Source organism: Passer domesticus, chromosome 20, assembly GCF_036417665.1.
Source record: "Passer domesticus isolate bPasDom1 chromosome 20, bPasDom1.hap1, whole genome shotgun sequence".
In the NCBI taxonomy this organism is placed as follows: domain Eukaryota; kingdom Metazoa; phylum Chordata; class Aves; order Passeriformes; family Passeridae; genus Passer; species Passer domesticus.
Window position 1 is genome coordinate 7,782,403 of NC_087493.1, and position 18,770 is coordinate 7,801,172.

The 18,770-nt window shown below is 47.9% G+C and overlaps 2 protein-coding genes across 4 annotated transcripts; both read right to left on the reverse strand.

The window, feature by feature from the left end:
• Nucleotides 1-57: 57 nt before the first annotated feature.
• On the reverse strand, nt 58-6,212 carry NT5C (5', 3'-nucleotidase, cytosolic). The gene is made up of 5 exons (XM_064395788.1): nt 5,292-6,212; nt 1,695-1,795; nt 1,550-1,610; nt 685-799; nt 58-603 (listed from the first exon to the last, which is right to left on the reverse strand). The coding sequence occupies exons 1-5, from the start codon at nt 5,559-5,561 to the stop codon at nt 461-463; spliced, it is 690 nt and encodes a 229-aa protein (XP_064251858.1). The 5' UTR covers nt 5,562-6,212; the 3' UTR covers nt 58-460.
• Nucleotides 6,213-6,361: 149 nt separating this feature from the next.
• Nucleotides 6,362-17,617, reverse strand: JPT1 (Jupiter microtubule associated homolog 1). Of its 3 annotated transcripts, none has more exons than XM_064395792.1 (5): nt 17,571-17,617; nt 14,003-14,145; nt 13,280-13,377; nt 11,397-11,424; nt 6,362-7,329 (listed from the first exon to the last, which is right to left on the reverse strand). In XM_064395792.1, exons 1-5 carry the CDS (start codon nt 17,600-17,602, stop codon nt 7,181-7,183), a joined length of 450 nt encoding a protein of 149 aa, XP_064251862.1. In that variant the 5' UTR covers nt 17,603-17,617; the 3' UTR covers nt 6,362-7,180. The 3 variants fall into 3 exon arrangements, with proteins under 3 accessions (XP_064251862.1, XP_064251861.1, XP_064251863.1); XM_064395791.1 differs by lacking the exon at nt 17,571-17,617 and adding an exon at nt 16,619-16,780; XM_064395793.1 differs by lacking the exon at nt 17,571-17,617 and adding an exon at nt 16,045-16,179.
• Nucleotides 17,618-18,770: the final 1,153 nt, after the last annotated feature.

Below are 18,770 nucleotides of genomic sequence, written 5' to 3' on the forward strand. Positions count from 1 at the left end.
GAAGCACATGGGCCAAGAAATCAAAGTCAGCCTAGTCTCTTTCCATTATCAGCCGTGAGGCAAGAGAAAACCCAATAATCAGGGTGGTAAATACATAAAATTTAAAAGGTTTTACTGTTGAGCCCAGTGTTTCCTGACAGACACCCACACTGGATCTGCTCACGTTTGAGAGCCTTCTTCCTCTTTTTCTCTCCCCTCTGCCCCCACACAGCACAAACCAAACAGGAGTGACGTTAACCACACACAAAAATCCAACCACAGCTGCTTGTAGTTTATAGTTTCTCTTCTCCAACAGCAAACATCCAAAACGCTACAGAGATTAACAGTGCAGAGCAACCTTCCGAAACCCGGAGCACTGTGTCTGACAGGAGCAGCTCCTTCCTTCTGTGACCCCTGCAGTGGCAGGGGGTGGGCTGGTTGTTTCCTGGCGGTGGGAAGGGCGCAGCATCCCCTTCCTGGCCTAGTGCCTGCGCTTGCTTTCCAGGATGGCCTGCCAGTCGTCGGCCCAGGAGCGCAGGCGCCGGCGCGGGGCCGGCAGCTGGACGTGCCGGTTGTGGCAGCAGGTGAACAGGATGTGCTCCCAGCTCGGCTTCGGCTCCGCGCCTGCAGGAAAGGGGGGGAAGCTGGGATCAGCTGGGGGGTGGCTCCCCAGCCGGCAGCTGAACATGGAAGTGCTGTTCAAACCTTGGATGGTGTCCTTGTCATCAAACAGCAGGTCAGCAGCCACCAGGGTCTTGTCTCGGGTCAGAATAATCCGCTCCACAAACTCGGGTCCCAAGTGTTTCTCTACCCACTTGTACTGCAGAGACAACAGAAGAAAATCCCTCTGTGCTCTCAGTTTGCACATCACTCCTGTCAGACCAGCCCTAACAGAGCAATTTCTTCCCCCTGTAAACCTTATCTGTGTCTAGGAATCCCCACATGGAGGCTGGCTGCGGCCCAGGATGCTGATTAAACCTGTTTGTGTCACAGCCTCCACTCAGCACTGCCCTGGCTGTGCCCAACCGTTGGGTTTGTGAGCAGCACTGGCTGCTTGCCCAGAGCATGTGGGCTGAACCCATCCAAGTCATTCCAGTGACCAAAGTTCCCCCTTCCATTCTTGTATCACAGGCACAAAGGACTTATTCCAACACTACAACCTCCTCAGCACAGCACTGACCTCTTCTGGGACATCTCAGGCTCCAGATTTAGACTGAAGTCGGTTTTGTTGTTTGGTGGTTCTCAGGAGTAGAATCCCCTGGGGATATCCCATCCCTGTGGGTCACACTACAACAGTTCCTTTGTTGTCACCTGCTGACACAGCTGCTCCCAGCCCGGCTCCAAGAGCCCAGGGCTCACATGCTCCACAGCAATTCTGGCAACTTGGAGATTCCCTGTCCTGAGTTACTGCTCTGTGTGTGAGAACCTATCCCTCAGAGAGAGACTGGGGGAAGCCTGGCAGCTGGAGCAGCTACTGTCTCTAGAAAGGAGTTGCTCCAGCTTGGGTAGCATGAAACAGCAAGGCCTTGCAAAAGCAGCATTAAACCCAATAAAACCTATTCTCTCCCACCTTCTCCACGACGCAGTGCTCGTATTTCCGGAGAGGGCTCGTGCAAATGAAGACTTCGGTACTGGAAAGAAACAGCCTTTGTTAGCAGTCAGGGGAAAGTGTGTTAGATCCTGGAAAAGGGCTGCAGGGTGCAAAGTGCCCTTACTCCTGCATGTGGAGCATCTCCTGCGCAGCTTCCAGGGCTCCTGGAATTGGATCCAAGCCTAGGAAGAAGCCAGGGGACTCATAGACACTGGCTACCTTGGCCTGCAGGAGAAAGAGGATGATGAGCAGCTGGAAGCACTGCCTGATTTCACACACAGATCAGAAGAGGTTAAGCAGCCTGTCTAGGTTCAGACATGGCAATCAGATCTGCCCGGATCTCTGTTTCCATGCAAAGCCTCCCTGATCCCAGCAACAATTCCCTGGAGCTCTTCCCAAGGAGATTGAATTACAGACTTAGGGCTCGTGTCTGAAAGCTCTTTCATCCTTCAGCAAGACACCAGAAACTGGCAAGTTTCCACCACATCACAAAAAAGTCTGACTTTGTTGGAGAAAGAAATTTGATTTGATGACTCTTGGAACCAGAAGCCATTTCCTCTCATAAAAAACTGACTAGAAAAAGAAAGTAAAACCGTTTTCTTTCCTCATGTTGATGCCACCAATGCTGAACGTTTCCTTTTAACTTCCGTTAGTGAGATAACAATTTGGATACAGAAATGGAGGGACTGCATCTGTCCCTATGCTTTCCCATTTGCAGGACTTCAAAATAATTAAAAAAAATTTTACCACTGGTGGGGATGTTGAATCCTTTTCTTGAAACTGTCTGGGGCCAGGAAACACAGAGATAAATCCCCACCAAAAAAATGGCCACACACACAGGAGGGCAGCTAGGCAAGTGCAGTGAAAAAATCTTCAACAAAATAAAATAGATTAGAAGCCCTTCCAAATAAAATGGATTTACAGTGTGAAATTAATGATCAACTTGCAATCAAAACAGAAACAAAACCAAAGCAATGGCTCAAGTTTCAAGGGGCAACTGTTCAGCACCAACTAAGCATGAACACCACTCAGGAAGAGGTGATGCATAAATCATCACCACAGCACTTCCCAGGCCCTACCACCAGAATATCTCACACCCTCCAGTTCATGGACAGACACAGCTGACACCTGCCACAAAGAGCCTGGTGTCCAGCTGATCCCTGGAGTCCAGCTGACCCCCTGGTGTCCAGCTGACCCCCTGGTGTCCAGCTGATCCCTGGTGTCCAGCTGATCCCCCTGGTGTCCAGCTGATCCCTGGAGTCCAGCTGACCCCCTGGTGTCCAGCTGATCCCTGGTGTCCAGCTGATCCCTGGTGTCCAGTTGACCCCCCTGCTGTCCAGCTGACCCCCTGGTGTCCAGCTGATCCCTGGTGTCCAGCTGACCCCACTGCTGTCCAGCTGACTCCCCTGGTGTCCAGCTGACCCCACTGCTGTCCAGCTGACCCCACTGCTGTCCAGCTGACCCCCCTGCTGTCCAGCTGATCCCTGGTGTCCAGCTGATCCCTGGTGTCCAGCTGACCCTTAGTGTCCAGCTGATCCCTGGTGTCCAGCTGACCCCCCTGCTGTCCAGCTGACCCCCCTGGTGTCCAGCTGATCCCCCGGTGTCCAGCTAACCCCCCTGGTGTCCAGCTGACCCTTAGTGTCCAGCTGAGCCCCTGGTGTCCAGCTGATCCCTGGTGTCCAGCTGATCCCCCTGATGTCCAGCTGATCTCTGCATGGACACACAAAGTGCCCTGTGTGGCTGTTGGCTTCTGCCAAAGCTTTCCCTGCAGCTGGAGCCAAGGAGAGACTTTCCACAGGGATTCTCCTGTCCCACAGACACTCTATAGAGCCACAGCAGAACAAACAAGGGCTCTGTTTTTAAATTAATGGATGGAATTTATGTAAAACCCAATGGAGCCTCATATCTTTAGAACTATAACTTCATTGTTCTGCCAAAGATACCTAAAGCAGCCCAAAGCTCCAGAGATTTCTGAAGGAGACAGACACACAGCACAGCTCCATAAAGCTTATTTCCTTAGGAAGTCATGCTAGAACAGCAAGAGAAGAGCTTTCTGCCACGGCTGGTGTGCTGGGATCCAAACCAGTTATCTGGTTATTTCATTGCCACACCCAAAGTCTGGGGGGGAACAGGATGAGCATGAACCAAATTAGGGAATGAGGATTCCAGAAATAGAACAAAGGGCAATTTTCTCATAGATCAGATTGTAGATCTTCCAAAAAAGAAAAAAAATAAAAAGTAATGATCCCTTGAATTACCTGCAATTACCTTTTTTTTTTTGTTGTTGTTGTTGTTCATGGGACTTAAGGAATACTCATTTAAACAAAAAAATCATTTTTGTTTAGGCAATGTATAGCCAAATTTATGTCTACTGACTATATTTACAGGTTTCTGCTTTCAGGAACTTTTGGCCATCAATAATCATTGATCTGAACTCCAGCAGTGGAAATGCTGACTGGATCCAGCACTCCTGCCCCTTAGTCTGAGGCAGGAGGTTTTACCTCACTATGGAACAGGAGTGAAATGAATGTGAATTGTCATTTCTTAGCAGTAAAAAACTCCCAGGCCCAGTACAGGATCTTAAAATGAGCAATTAACTTCTCAGGAAAAGAGAGCACAGCCTGGGTCAGCAGTTTCCTTACAGAGTCCTGTAAGGAACTCAACTGTCCTATGGTGACCAGAAGGAAGGGTGAGTCTGGATTCACAGTATTTCTAATTTTGTGTTTCATGCAGCCTTAATTTGTGTACTGATAATCAGTGACTTCTTCCAGGATAGCCAGCCCTTTATAGACAGATGTGTGTGGGGGAATTCTGCCATCAAACCATTCACTGAACCATCTTCTTCCTTACCTACTCATGTTGTTCTTGTTTTGCAGCAGAACAATAACTTACTGAAAGCTCCCTGAGCATTCTGCATGTGCTCACACAGCTCCACAGCAGGACAAGAACTATGTATGTTCTGTCTGAGTTTGTACAGAATGAATTCCTGTATCCATATTCCCTCTGCATGCCCTGACAAGCCGAGTGCATGGCAGGTAAGAGATCAGGAACAGCAGGAGAAAGCTGTTAGAACACCCTCCATCCATGCAAACTGCTGCCATTTTTAATGTTTGCTAATGGCTGAATGAGTAACAGAGAGGTCTGCAAGACAAAATTAGAAATACAGTAAATCCAGACTTCACCCTTCCTTCTGGTCACCACAGGGCAGTCAGGGACTCTGTAAGGAAATGGAACAGATGCTGATCCAAGCTGTGCTGAACACTTTCCCTAGAAGCTTATTGCTCATTTTAAGATCATGTACCGAGCCTGGGGTTTTTAACAGCTAAGAAATGACAACTTCATTTCCCTCCTGCCCTATAGAGAAGTACAGGAGCATGAATCCAGTCAGCATTTCCACAGGCTCCAAACTGCCCGCGTTCTGATCGATGACTACGGGTGGTCACAAGTTCCTGGAACTAGGAACCTGCAAATATAGTGAGAGCAGGCATGAATTCGGTTATTATCTTACATAAACAAACATGACTTATTTTTTGAATATTCCTTAAATGAATCCCACCTAGGTATACATGGACCAAAAAAAAAAAAAAAAAAAAAAAAAAAAAAAAGGCAGGTAATTTAAGGGTTTTTTAAAACAAAAATCCCGGTCTCACGCTGAGCTTTGCACAGCAGGGAGGTTTGCAGCGGGGTGGGGAGGCTGTGCCGGCCCCGCGGGCGCACTCACCGCCAGCTCCTCCCGCAGGCTGCGGTACTGCTCCCGCACCGAGAAGCCCCGGCGCTCCGCCAGCTCCACGCGCGGCTCCGCCGGGAAGCGGGCGCGGAATTCCCGCAGCACCGCGCCCTCGAAGTCGGCCAGGACCCCGTCCATGTCCAGCAGCACCCGCAGCGGCGCGGCCGCGCTGCCCATGCCGAGCACAGAGCTCCGAGCCCGGCTGGCAGCACAGCCCGGCTCCGGCAGGGCCAGAGCGCTCATGCATATGCATATTACCCACATTAATATTCATGTGGGGCGGAGCAGAGCGGCCCAAGGGCAGCCCCGCGTGGGACCAGGCTGGGCTCCAGGAACAGAGCACAAACCCTAGGAACAGAGCACAAGCCCACAAAGCCACCCTGGGACCCCGCAGTGACCGGGACGCGGCTGCCCGAGGGGAAAGAAGCGCAGCGGAGCCTCAGCAGCCATCGAGGAGCATGGAGGAGCTCCCCTGGGCATGAGGCTTGCAAAGGAAATATTAATTGATGGGTTATTGCCCATGCTGTCTGTGCACATCGGCTCCAGGGAACCCTCCCGGGAGGAGGGCAGAGAACAAATCCAGTTGGGTAGGTTCAGCACCCCAGGGCAGGGCTTCTGCAGCAATGATTGGGAAAGCCAGGGTGCTTCAGGAAAAGGGTGAAAAAAGCACCAGCAGCTCCATAGAGATGCTCTGCTGTGGCTTACTGGGTAGCAGGGCCCTTCATGGCTTGATTTCAATTCCACCCTCGCCGTTTTTAGGGTCCTCTGTTTTTTTTCTTGTTAATTAAAAAAATAAACTTTTCTCAGTTTTCTTGAGAAAAAACAGTGTTTTGGATAAACCATATCATATATCAAGCCATATTCCACAGATCTCTGACCTAGAAGCCAAAAATTAAGAGAGAAATCAGATTCTCCAGGGGAAGCCAGCACATGGTGGTGACCTCAAGCCAGGTGTAAGAACTCTCCTCTTACACCTTAGAGCAGGGAAGGTTGGATGAGACAAGGACAACTGAGAACAAAGCAAGACCAAGCCCGTGAAATAAAACCCACACAGGAAACACTGCTTCAAAATTTCTATATTATTTACTTTTAAGCAACAATCCAGCTTTGTGAAATTACAACACACACTTTTAAAGGATGAGATTTTCACCTCATGGTCAAGCACCAGCATGATCATGCACAGCATTGAGTCAGTTGTAAAAAAAAATGCCCTGTAATTCTTATTTATATGATCCACTCCACCTTTACTGAATAAAGTCTGAATCAGCCCCTTCCCAGCACTAGGCCAGGTGGCTCTGGTCATCAGCCCTCTATTTGGCACAGACCCTGTGTCATAGTAGTCCAGTATCAAGGTTTGTTTTGTTTTTAAAGGCAGCATGGTGTACATTAACCACTTAATGATTTATATGGCACAGCAGGGCTCAAGGCATTTACCACGTGCAGTCAATGAAGCCTTTTAGATACCTAAATCCCACATGTGGAGGAAGGGACTGCTCTTGCTGATTGTTTGCTGGCCTGGTTAACCAGGATTCTAGACCCTTGTAAAGCTAAGGGGTTCTAAAAAAAAAAAAAAACCTCAGTACAAAAACCCTCTAAGCACACTTAGAACCAAGCTACTCTCCTTTGAATTACATTACAATACTTCATAAAGCTTTCCCTCAAGTCTATCACTAGAAAACACTCATGTCACTTCCAGTAGATCTGGGGGAAACAAAGGACAGAAGTGGAAAAAAACCCTTAATTTCAAAAAAAGATGGAGTACATAAAGTGCTTCTTTTTAATGAAAGAAATTTGAGATGTACAGTCAGGCTCAAGTTGTGCAGTTCACAAGCATGGGGGAAAGAAAACAGACACGAGTTCAAAACAGTCAGGAAGGGAAAGGTTTAACCGAGCACTAGGCTGGACTTGCCACCGGGTGGATTTCTCCTGGAGGGTGCAGGTGCTGGTGCTACTGGGCTAGGAACAGGTGCAGCAGGCAGGGACTTTTCTTCACTCTGACCTGGGGCAGCTTCTACATCAGCCTCAGTGTTTTCTAGAAGAAAAGAAGCTTTTAAAGTGTTTGATGTGGACGATGAGAGCCAGATGTTTGGCTAGCTCAGCTCCTGTCAGATTTGTCCAGGGCTACAGACACTCTCCAGTGCTGTCACCCACTGGCAGGGCAGACTCAGCCCTCAGAAGTGTTTCTCAGATCAAATCTGAGGCCTTACAGCTCAGTCTCAGGCCTTCAGCAAGAGCCACATTCAGCCAGCTGCAATTAGGGGACACCAGCAATTCATTTTTTTAATGACAAGCAGCTTAAGGCTTCTACATATAATCAGTCAGTGTTGTGACTGTGGTGTTGTCACTCAGGTCTGAGCAGGTGCTGGGAGCCACAGCAGCACCAGCAAGAGCTCAAAGTGCATCCCCAATTTCCTAACTGGAGGGAAAAGGATCTGACACACTTCTGAGGCTTCACACAGGACACACCAGGGAACAGCCATGCATGGGGAGCCTCTGATTGTACACTCCCTGGAGAGCACATGAGAGTTTATCTTAAATCCTTCTGAGCAAACCACAAGTGAAGACAGGGCACAGAAGGAATTCTTCACAGGAAGCACTTTAGATACTGGAGCAAACAATTAATGTATTTGCATTGTTGACAATTAAGTACACCAGCATCTGACATTTTTACAGATTAGCATGATCAGTTCTGAGCCAAAGGCCCCAATCAGCACCAAGCAGCCCCTGACATTGGTGTAAAGATGAACCTCACCTGTTTTCCACAGACCCCTTTGTTTCCTCTCATTCTGGGTTGGGAGAATTCAAGGGACTGCTGCACATTCAGCTTAAGCTTCATGGTTTAGCAGATCTTGATCAATTTTCCTCCCTCAGCCTTCTCTTCAAACAGGCACAACTATTCCAATCTCCCCTTACAGAGCAGCCACTGCACTCCTTCATCTTCCCCTTCCCTGTGACCTCCACTACAACCCCCTGCTCTTCATGTGTCAAAGACTGCACACAATTTAAGACAGGGGTATTACCATTGTTTACAGTTAACAGTATCTGATTTTCCATCCTCTCCCTGATGACATTCAGTATTTTTCTGGCACCTCCAAACACCTCAAAGAATTTCAAGGGGAAGGACTCAAGGCAGATCTTGGGAGATCCCCAGCACAGAGCTGAATACAAGGCTGCCATGGTTTAGTTTTTGGGGGTTACCCCCCCAATTCATTACTTTACACTTGCTTACACAGGGATTATCCTGCCTTTACACCTGCCTGCCTCATTTAGCTGAGTCCTTCTGGCAGTGAGATTTTCCCACCATCAGCACAATTTGACTACTTGAAAGAGGTAATATCACCAACAAAACTGGAGACTTCACTGTTCATTACCTTTTCCAGGTCACAGACAAAGGCACTGAATAAAACCACCTCCTATCATCTCCCATAGCTCATTTTTCCAACCTGAAAGGCAATTACTAAGTCCTACCCTTTGCCTCCTGTTCTTCCTACCCCCAGAGCAGCTTTCCTCACATCCTGTGTCAACTCAGTTTATATTTTTCAATGCAAAATGTCATCAGAAACACCAAAACCCAACTTGTGCCCACTGAATCCCCCTATATCCATGCTTATAATAATCTCAAAGAATTCCAGCACCTGAGCACATCCAATCAGGAATAATCTCCACTAGAGATCCTCTGCTGTGCTCATTAACTGTTTGTTTCAGCTGGGCTGGGTTAACACCACATTTTAAGCTCCTGCAGCTGGTGTGTCCCAGTCTGCTGACTGAGCAAGGGCTGAATGTCCCTGCCTGGGGACAGTCCCAGCCCTGGCAGGATCCAGGCTCCACCTTCCTGTGGGTCATGTACAGTCAGCACTGCTCACAGCCCATGGGCACTGCCTGATTCCCCTCAGCTGCTCACACTGCCCCTGAATCACAAAAAACCCCCAAGAATTACCAGCACAGGAGGCTTTGGGGGAAGTTTCTGCAGCTCCTTGTGTAGCTGATATGCATTAGCACTTCCCACATAATCAAGGTAAGTCTGCCAACCTGATGAGCACAGTGGTAAAACCAACAGGATCAGATAAAATAATAAAGCTCCTCCCTTCTCAGAAATTCTAATTCCTGAAACAGCTCCCTGCTGAGTGCACTGCAAGTCACTGGGAACTCTGATGCCCACAAGGAACTACAGCTCCCAAAGAAGAAACAAGAGCCCTTCTGCAAATTAAGTGGGTTTTTTACCCTAGATAGGCTTGATTAATAAACATACACATCCCACTTGACACATACTTGGGGTTACATACAGAAAATAATTTCCACATTCAAAAGACTAAACATTTTTTCATGACAGAAACCTGTTAAGAATCTGGTTGTGCTGTGAACCTGTCAGCAGACAGCTTTTGCTTGGAGGGGTTCACTCTTTCCTAACCCCAGAGTCAGCCCTACAGGGCCAGTACAAAGTCCCAGGTATGCCAGTGGGATGTTCAGTAGTCTAAATCTGCCATCCCATAGCAGGAAAATCCAGGGGAGGGACAGCCAGATCAGAGGGACTGGGCTCCACTCTACTAAACACCCAAAGCAATCAATGATGGTAGGAATTCATTTAACAATCCATCAGGATGTTCAGGTATTTGCCACAGACACCATTTCCAGGAGGCATTAATTTCTACTCCTTCCTAAGTACCATCAGTGAAAGTTTAACACTCAAACCTCTGCTTGCCATTTTTATTTCATCTTGGCCACCTTCAAAAATTTAATTTTCAGTCATGGCCACAACAAGAAACAATCCCAGTTACTTTCCATGACACTTGTTTTTTTAACCACTTCCCAGCATATATTCACCTGATCCTTGATAAGAACTTCCTTCACTGTCACTTGTCAGAAACAAACCAAAATACAAATATAACACCTTTGAAAAGGTGAACTTTTTTAAAAAGTCAGGAATCCCACTTTGCACACCAAGTTTCAGCCAGCTGTCCTGATCCCAGGCAGCCCTATTTCTGCTTCCTGGCATCTCAGCCCTTCTCACCTCCCTGCTGTTTGTGGCATCTCCTCTGCCCTGTGGGAAGCTGGTTTAAACAAGCACCAGGAAAAGCAGCAGAGCCCTTGGAGCAGTTTTTTCCTATTAGCAAACCACATCCTCCTACTCAAGGCATAAACACTAGATGCCTACAGTGCTAATTAAGATCAGACAGACATGGGAAAGAAATCCTAGAGCCTGGACAGTTGGATTAGAAGCAGCCTGCTAGAGAGGCAACACTTATTTTAGGCACAGACACCACTCAGAGGTAGTGGAAATGTTCTGGAAAAGCTCTCCCCCCTCCCAGCAAGTGTCTTTTCAGGACATGGAGGTGCTAATGGCCTCAGGGATGTCCCACCACTCTAAGGTGTTGAAAGCAGCACTTGGAAAGCAGCAGTCAACACACGAATTCCTGTCATCAGGAAGTCAGATATTCCTAAAGTGCATCTTGCAAAGGAGGCATTTCCAGCCTCAAAGCTAGAAAAAGCACTTCAAGGGGAAATGTCTGTTTACAGGACATTTGCAGTATGCAGATCAACTTCCTTGGCAAAAATCAGCATTTAAAAAGCAACAGGAAGGGAAAAGCTGGTTAATACAGACACTTGCAGAAGCAGTAGCTGTGTTTGATTCTTCCTGTGAATGTGGAGTTTGCTGCATGAAAAGACAATGGGAAAGAAGGAAACTGCTAAACTAAAATCAATTATGTTGATGCATGTCCTATTTAATTATAAGCATATTTAATTTAATTATAATTATAAGCAACCCTAACAGCAGCGTAGCCTTTCAATCACTGAACTCTTTGCAGGAGTCTCCACCTCACCTTCCAGTACTTAAGACAAATCTTGACACCAACAGCTGCTAGCAAAACAAACCAACAGGACAGGTCTCCTTTTTACCCTGAGAGCAACAGCACTCCCCATTTCCCTCCATGCCCACCCTCCAGGGAAGCAGTTGGTCACTTTGTGGATGTGATGGGTTCCAGGGACAACCCCAGGCTGCCCCTCTCCTAATAAATGACCATTTATAGATCCTCCATCCTCTTCTACTGCAAAGCCACCTGCAACAGGCTTTTACTAGAGGAGTCCAAGGAAGTTACTCACCAAAAATATCACCACCAACATCTCCTCCCTAGAAAAGAGAGAGGAACACGTTACATCTCATGTTTCATAAAGCATTTTCTATTCCATGGATGGATACTCCTCTGTGGTGTGACTGTGGTGTCTGGGACACTGCTCTGTGTGGCACCACACTCTGAGCCACAGGCTCAGGGAGGCACTTTTGGAGCAGCAAGTTCTGAGGGACAGAACCCAGAGAGGCACAGGGGGCTCTGCACTCGTAATCCTGCAGTTTGAAATCATGGGTTTGTAAACACCATTTCTTACAGATTGACTTATCATTTAACCAGTTCTTTATTTGCCTAACATACTTCTAGAAGCTGGAACAGATATTGGAGTAATCCTGATGACACATTTGTTATTCCCACAGTGAAGGACAGAGGTGGGTAAGAACACTTTATTGTACAGAGCATCCCACACCAAGCAGCACTGACAGGATCCAGAATATTCCCACTGCCCAGCAGGAAGGGCAGAAAAATTACACTGACAACAACAAGCAAGAGTTGAGCATCCTCTGCTTTCTACTGAGCAACTCTTTGCATTTATCTGTTGCCAAGGCCAAGAGCATTTGTTTTTTCCAGGGTATTTAACTTCATTTGTGAAACACAGATCAGCTTTTTTTTTTTTTCCTGATGAAGTTTCCTTCACTACATAAACAGTTCAACATTCTCTACATGCTGAATCTGTCTGCAGGCTGCAGCTTGACACAAAGATAGGGAGTCTCCCATCAGCAGCCAAGGCTCTTCAGTGGCATCAGGTTTATCAACTTTCACAGATTTAACATTGTTAATTACACAGTGAAACTGCAGAAATTGGGATTTTAGAAAAAAGCACAGAAACTGACATAAATGTATCACCTAAAGTCTCAGGCTGTTTGCACCTGCATAAAAGTAAAGTATTCCACATGGGAATAATCTGTTTGCAAAGCTGAGAACCACAGTGTTTGAAACAATTTAGAAAGAATTAGACTAAACAGTTAAATTTAAAGCTGAAAATATACCATAGAAAATAAACTCGCTTATATTTGCAAAATTGAAACGATACATTTTTTGTAACAAAGAACAGCTTTGTGACTTAAAGCTACAATTAATAACAATAATGGGTTGTGGTGCCTGATGCCAATTACCAAAATAAAACCTAGATAAAAGGTGTCTGCTACAACATTCAGGACAAATAATTATCTACTCAGTTCTTTTCAGAAAACCTAAGGCTGAAGAGTTTTAAATGAGATTTCTTTTTTTCTTTGTTAATGCAAATACAGACTATCCTACATTCCTAGGGATCTAAGTTCAGATAAATTACTCTTTTTTTACTGAATTTACTGTGATTCAAAAGAACCCTGTTTTTCCCATTAAATATAATTACACATCTAGCAAATTTTACTTAACACCATTAACGCTATAGATTATGCTCCATATTGCTACTAAGTAGAGTTTATATAGAAAATAACACATCTATTAAAACAAAAAAAAAGCACTAAAACTACAGAGGTAAGAATTTGCTGGGATGTGAACTCAAGTTTGTTGTCAGACCCACACAGAGTCTGCTGCAGTAACTGTTGTTCGTGAGATGTTTAAACCCACAATCACACACAGAGCTGAAATTAGATTTCACACCACTTCATTACTGTCTCAGCAATGAGATGGGTTAAGAGCTCTACAAAGTGGTCCTTGTGAAAAATCCAGCCATTCCTTTCTCAGCATACTGGAAGAGTATCAGATGGAAAGGGGAACCTCCATTAAAAAACAAATTTGAGAGAAAGGATCCAAACCCTACAATGCTTCCAACTGTGTGAACATCCGTGATAAATCAATCCCACACAGAGTGTGAATTGTTCATTATCAGGCTCTTTGTAGTCAAGTACTGACCTTGGGATCTACGAAGTCTCCACAGTTTGCCTCAGTTGAGTTTGTTCTTTGTGGTCCAGAGGATTCACAGCTGTCTCTGGTTTCACCTGGCTTAGCCCCTACAACCAGAGATTGTGTCTAATCAGGTTGCAAGATAAACTTAATGTGAAAGCAGATCATAAATAGTCACAGGATGCATACTTTAGGAGAGGTTTTTCTTTGAAATTAGAGCTTTACTATTCTAAAAAGTCCTGGTCCTTTAGATAATACCTCACTAATTATCGTCTTCCAGCAGCACCCCCTGCAGTGAGAGTGTCATTTAAACAGCTGGAGTTTGGGGTCCCAAGGCCACCCATAGTGGCAGTGCTCTGCAGAAAGGGAAGCTTAAATCCAGCTGTGAGAACACGAGGCCAAACTTCCTCTGAATAATCAACACCAAGCAGTGCTACTCCAAACAGTACGACTCAGGTCCACTTGTGTGACTGAACTTGGAGAAACTGCATCCAAAATACAATTCTCTGCTTGCAACATGCCTAACACTTGCATAAAATAAACCCTTCTGGAAGAAATTAATGAGAAATAAACAATTCTCTGCAAGCAGAGAATTTATAGTCTGCATCATTTATAAACCCCAAGTACCAAGTAGGAAGGGACCTCTGGTTTCCACACCAGCAGCATCAGGCTGAGCCACAAAAAGAATCAATGCCCATGAGCAGATGTGGAAACAAAGCACTACAGCCTCACCTGCTGCTTTAGCCCAGGAGGGTGGGTTCTCCTCAGGAGTTCCAAAGATGCTGGATGCCATTTTGTTCCTCCTCACGGGCTGTTCTTTGGGCTCATCGAAGCCCAGGGAGAAGTTGGAGCCGCCACCGGGAGGACGCAGCACTCTGTGGAGAGAGGCAGCTTCACACCCGAGCCAGCCCCCAGCTGCACTCCAACCACCCAGGTAAGCTCCTGCCAGAATTCCATCCTGCCACTGGATCTCCGCTGCTCTTCAGTGGCACTTACAAAAATAAAACGCTCTCGTGCTCTACTCGTGCCCTTGTTCCATCCACTATCACACCAATGGCTGCTCCCACCACTCTGAGCCAAATAAAAAATAAAAATAACTATGTGGGCATGTCAAATTCCAGCTTTTTTAAGAGTACCCTGGGAAGGTTCGTTTTTAATCATCAAACTGGCTGCACAGCAAAGACTGAAGCTTGAACCAAAGGACTGGTTGCACCACTGATGGCTGGGTGCTGCAGCCTTTATTTAGATTTGTTTCCTCAGGAAAAAAAACCTCAAGTCTGCAGCATGCTGCTGGTCTAGGAGTAAAAGTTGAAATTAAACAGCTTGGAGATGACTATTATTAGGAGAGACACGTGTACAAAGCTCCAGATATGTAACCCAAATCTAACAATCTGCTCTTAGACACAAAAGAAACCTGCTCAGTATTTCAAGAGCTTGATTGCAGTCTGCTTTCCAACCTGCAGAACCCAACCAAAATGAACAGCTGCAGCAAAATAAATCTTGAAACATAAACTCCTCCTGATCTTATTTTCATAAGCAGGAGATCTTTTGTTAGCTGGAGAAGCCAGACAAAAGCCAGGAGAACAAAACTGTGTGTGAGAACTTTCCAAACTCCCAGAGAGATGTGAGGACACCAACAGAACCTGGGGCTTTCAAGCCCTCCAACACTCCAAAATGAACACCAGCACAAACTAAGGATGGTGCACACTTCTTCTTCGTCTTAACAAATAATTTAATGAAGCTAGAACACGAAACAGTGCCCAGCTTGTTAATGCTGCAAACCTGGGAATTCAACACAAAGAGCATGTCCAATTGTACAACTCACATCTTGGGAGGATTTGTGCCTGTTACATTCCAGCTGCAACACAAAAACGCTTCTCCAGCCTACAGAGCTCAAACACCCCAAAGGCAAGGGGGATTCCTAAAGGTATGTGACATGGATATTTACTGTCACATAAGCAGAAAAACACCTTTCCTAACAAAATTCTTTTTCTAAGAACCACTGATGCTGAGCTGCTAATGGGAGGATCCCAGCAGACTGGAGATTACGTTTTATTGTGACTTGTTTTGTCTCCTTCCTGAATCAAGATGTGGTGGAATGGTCTTGAATCACTCCTTTATCTTTTTTTTCCCCTGAGGAAACATATAGAAGGTTTATTTTCGTAGTTATAGCTGTTGCAGTCACTAATCTGAAGAACAGTCTGTTCAAAGCAGGGCTTGTTCCCAAACCTTAGATCCCTCTTTTTACCACAGCAGTGAAAGCAGTACTCTCTTAAGGGCACAACAGTTTCCACTGACAGACTTAATGACATTAACAGAACAGGCAACTGAAGGGAGAAAAGACATCCATCACTCAAAACTGTTAAAAATGAATATTCCCTTTTGCCAACCTCAGGTAAAGGCTGACAGATTTTATTAGAAGCTTCTCACAGCCTCAAAATGCTGTAACCTGCTTTAAGGAAAGCCATGTTTAACACTTCAAGCAATGAAGAAATGCTGTTAAAATTCCACCTGATACCCAGTGATGTCCACCGAAAATCCACCCACAGCTCCAGGAAGAGCTCTGGCAAAAGGTTTGGAAATGAGCTTTGTAGAGATTTTTTTTTTCTTCGCTGTATAAAGCACCAAAGGGGAACAGGAAGCATCCGCTTTGTCAGGCCAAAACCTCACAGAAAAAAGCCACGACAGCGCGGAAAGCCACACGATCCTCCCCAGCTGTGACTCCCGAGACCGCGGGCGCCCGACCTGGCGCTGCGCATCTCCTCCAGACCAACCTGCCAAGTTTTCTTTGTTCGCAGACGGGCTCCGCTTCGCCCCCGCCCCTTCCAGCCGCGGGCCGCCCCCGGCAGCGGGGCCGCGGCCCCGGGGCTCGGGCGGCCCCGGCCCCGGGCAGCGGCAGCTCGGGGGCGGCCAGCGCAGACAATGGAGCCCGCCCGGCCCCACCCAGCCCGCGGCGGCTCCGCGGGGCGATGAGGGAAGCCGGGCGGGCGGAGGGGCGCGGTGCCCCCCGCCCCCGCGCCGTGAGGCGGGGAGTCGCCTCCCTTCTTTGTTCGGCGGCGCCGCACCGAGCGGCCCGGGCGGGTCCCGGCAGCGCCCGCACCTCCCTCGCCGGGCACGGCGCGGCCCCGGGGTGCCCTCACAGCCCACCCGGGTGGGCGCGGCCGCCCCCCGCCTCCGGCCAGCCCGGGAGGGGCCGGGAGGAGCGGCATCCCCACAGCCCCGGCCCGGCCGGAGCCCCCGCCCGGCACCGCGCCCCACACCGCTGCGGAGCCGCTCCGGGCATGCCCTGCCCGGGACCCTCAGCCCCACCGCCCTCTGGGTCCCGGCGGCCCTGGAGCCCCCCCAGACCTGGAGCTGTTCCTGCCATTGGGGTCCATGCCCGAGAACGTGGCCGTGGTGGTCATGGCGGAGGGGTCGGAGCGAGGGAAGGGCTCTGTGCAGTGACGGTCCCGGGGACAGCGCTGCCCCTGCCCAGAGTGCCCGCCGCCACCGGTGACAACTGCGGCCGCCGCCCGCACCGCCGCGACTTTTATACACACCGCAAGCCTTGCCCACCCTCGGCCCGCTCATTGGGCGGTTCAAACGCAGTCGCGAGCTCTTATTGGACAGCGCCCTGCCAGTCTCCCATTTGCCCCGCCTCCCTGTCTATTCTGAGGCGCCTTGCCTCACCGCTGAGAGCCCATTGGTGAAGCACTACGTCTGCTCTGCCGTGATTGGCTGCGGGCGGTGGCACCTGTTATTGGTGATTGGCGGAGGAGCTGTCGCTCACCGCCGGCGAGCCGCGATTGGCTCAGCCGCACCTGAGGCCAGACAAAAGTCCCGCGGCGCTGCCCCCGTGAGGGGCCGGGAGGGGCTGGCCGGTCTCGGGCTCCGCGGGCTCCGGTCCCCGCACACACCGCCCAGGACACACCGCAAATCCACCCGGGCACCCCCCGGCCGCGCAAGGCCCGGCTCCCTCACACGCACCGCCGTGCCCGGCCCCGCAGGTGTCATGGAGCAGCTCCAAGGTACCGGCACGAAGCGCAGGGAGGGGTTGGCACAAGGCTGATGTGGCTTTAGGTGTTGGATCCGAGCAGGGCTGGGACACAGCCACGGGCCTGCGGGGCCACACCTCAGCAATCGTGGCAGAATAAAATAATTTTCAGTTGACTGTTTCGGATTATTCCATGAAAACTGAGTTGCAGCATGGCTAGGGCAGCTGCAGTACAGGGCCCAGCAATGCTGCTCGCCCGGGTGTCCAAAGCACGAGGCTGCACGTTTTGGATGGTGCATCTCCCTCCAGCCCCAGCAGGAAACTCACTTTAAATGACCACATGTTGGCTGCTGACCCATCTGTCACATCCACCTCTGATTTCGTGACTGGGGGCTCCCTGAAACTTCCACAGACACAGATCACAATTTTTACTCCAAAACCTATGCATCAGCAATATTATTTCAATGAGCACTTGCATAAAGGAGGGAGAAAGGGGAAAGAAAATCCATCTTTTCCAGCTATCTCTCCCAGTTTCCACTAATAACAGCCCATACCACCTCCAAAATACTTTCTAGAGAAAAGGTTTTTTTTGGTGTGGAGAACACAAGGATTCTGTTACATAACATGAGTTGTCCAGCATCTGAATTAAACACCAGCCCTAATATTAGCACAGATCACGAAAGATAAGAACTGTTAAATGTACACAAACAGGACCAGTGTATTATTTTTTCTAATCTAGGATCCATTAAAAAAATCCTGTTTTGGTTTGTTGGGGTTTTTTTTAAAGCTCCAACCACTATTTAGATCCCCAGGGAATTCTCTGTTGCATCATATTTTTTTTTTATAGATAGATTAAAGGGAAATTTTAAGCAACATGACACAGTTGTTTTAATTCTATTATGCCTTAGGCGTGGGCATTAAGAAGTCAAATGATACCTACCTGCACACAGGTAAACATCTGCTCTCTCAGGAACCTGCAGAAGTATTTTGTCATCTAAATGCTTCTTATTCAAACCCACAGGATTTTACTCTTTAATTTATACCCCTGAGACACACACAGAGCCACTTTTAAAAGTCAAGATGAAGAAAAACCCGTTCCCTATGACACAGGTTTTCACACAGAGCTCTAGAATTCTAAACCTTTAGTGTTTCCAAGGGGCCCCCCTGATCTCTCACAGGGCTGGCTGCAGGGTGACCTGAAATAAAAGCTGCTTTTCTGATTATCCATCCATTACAAGATGGATAGTTTATGAAGATGGCTGCAGAAACTGAGCTTACAGAAACAGTCCCTCACAGGATGATGACACTTGACCAGAACAATTCTCAGCAGCTGTCTGGAGCACTGACACCAAACAATTCCACCTGTTGTTGAAATTCCACCAGCAAGGAATGCACCATGTATTGTGCATTCTGGAAGTCTGAACAAGACTCCAGGAAATGCAAGGGTTGGGCAAGGAGAGAGACCACTGGTCTGAGGAAAACCTCAGCTTGGTCATCCTCCTGTGACCAAGGGTTTCTTCATGCCAG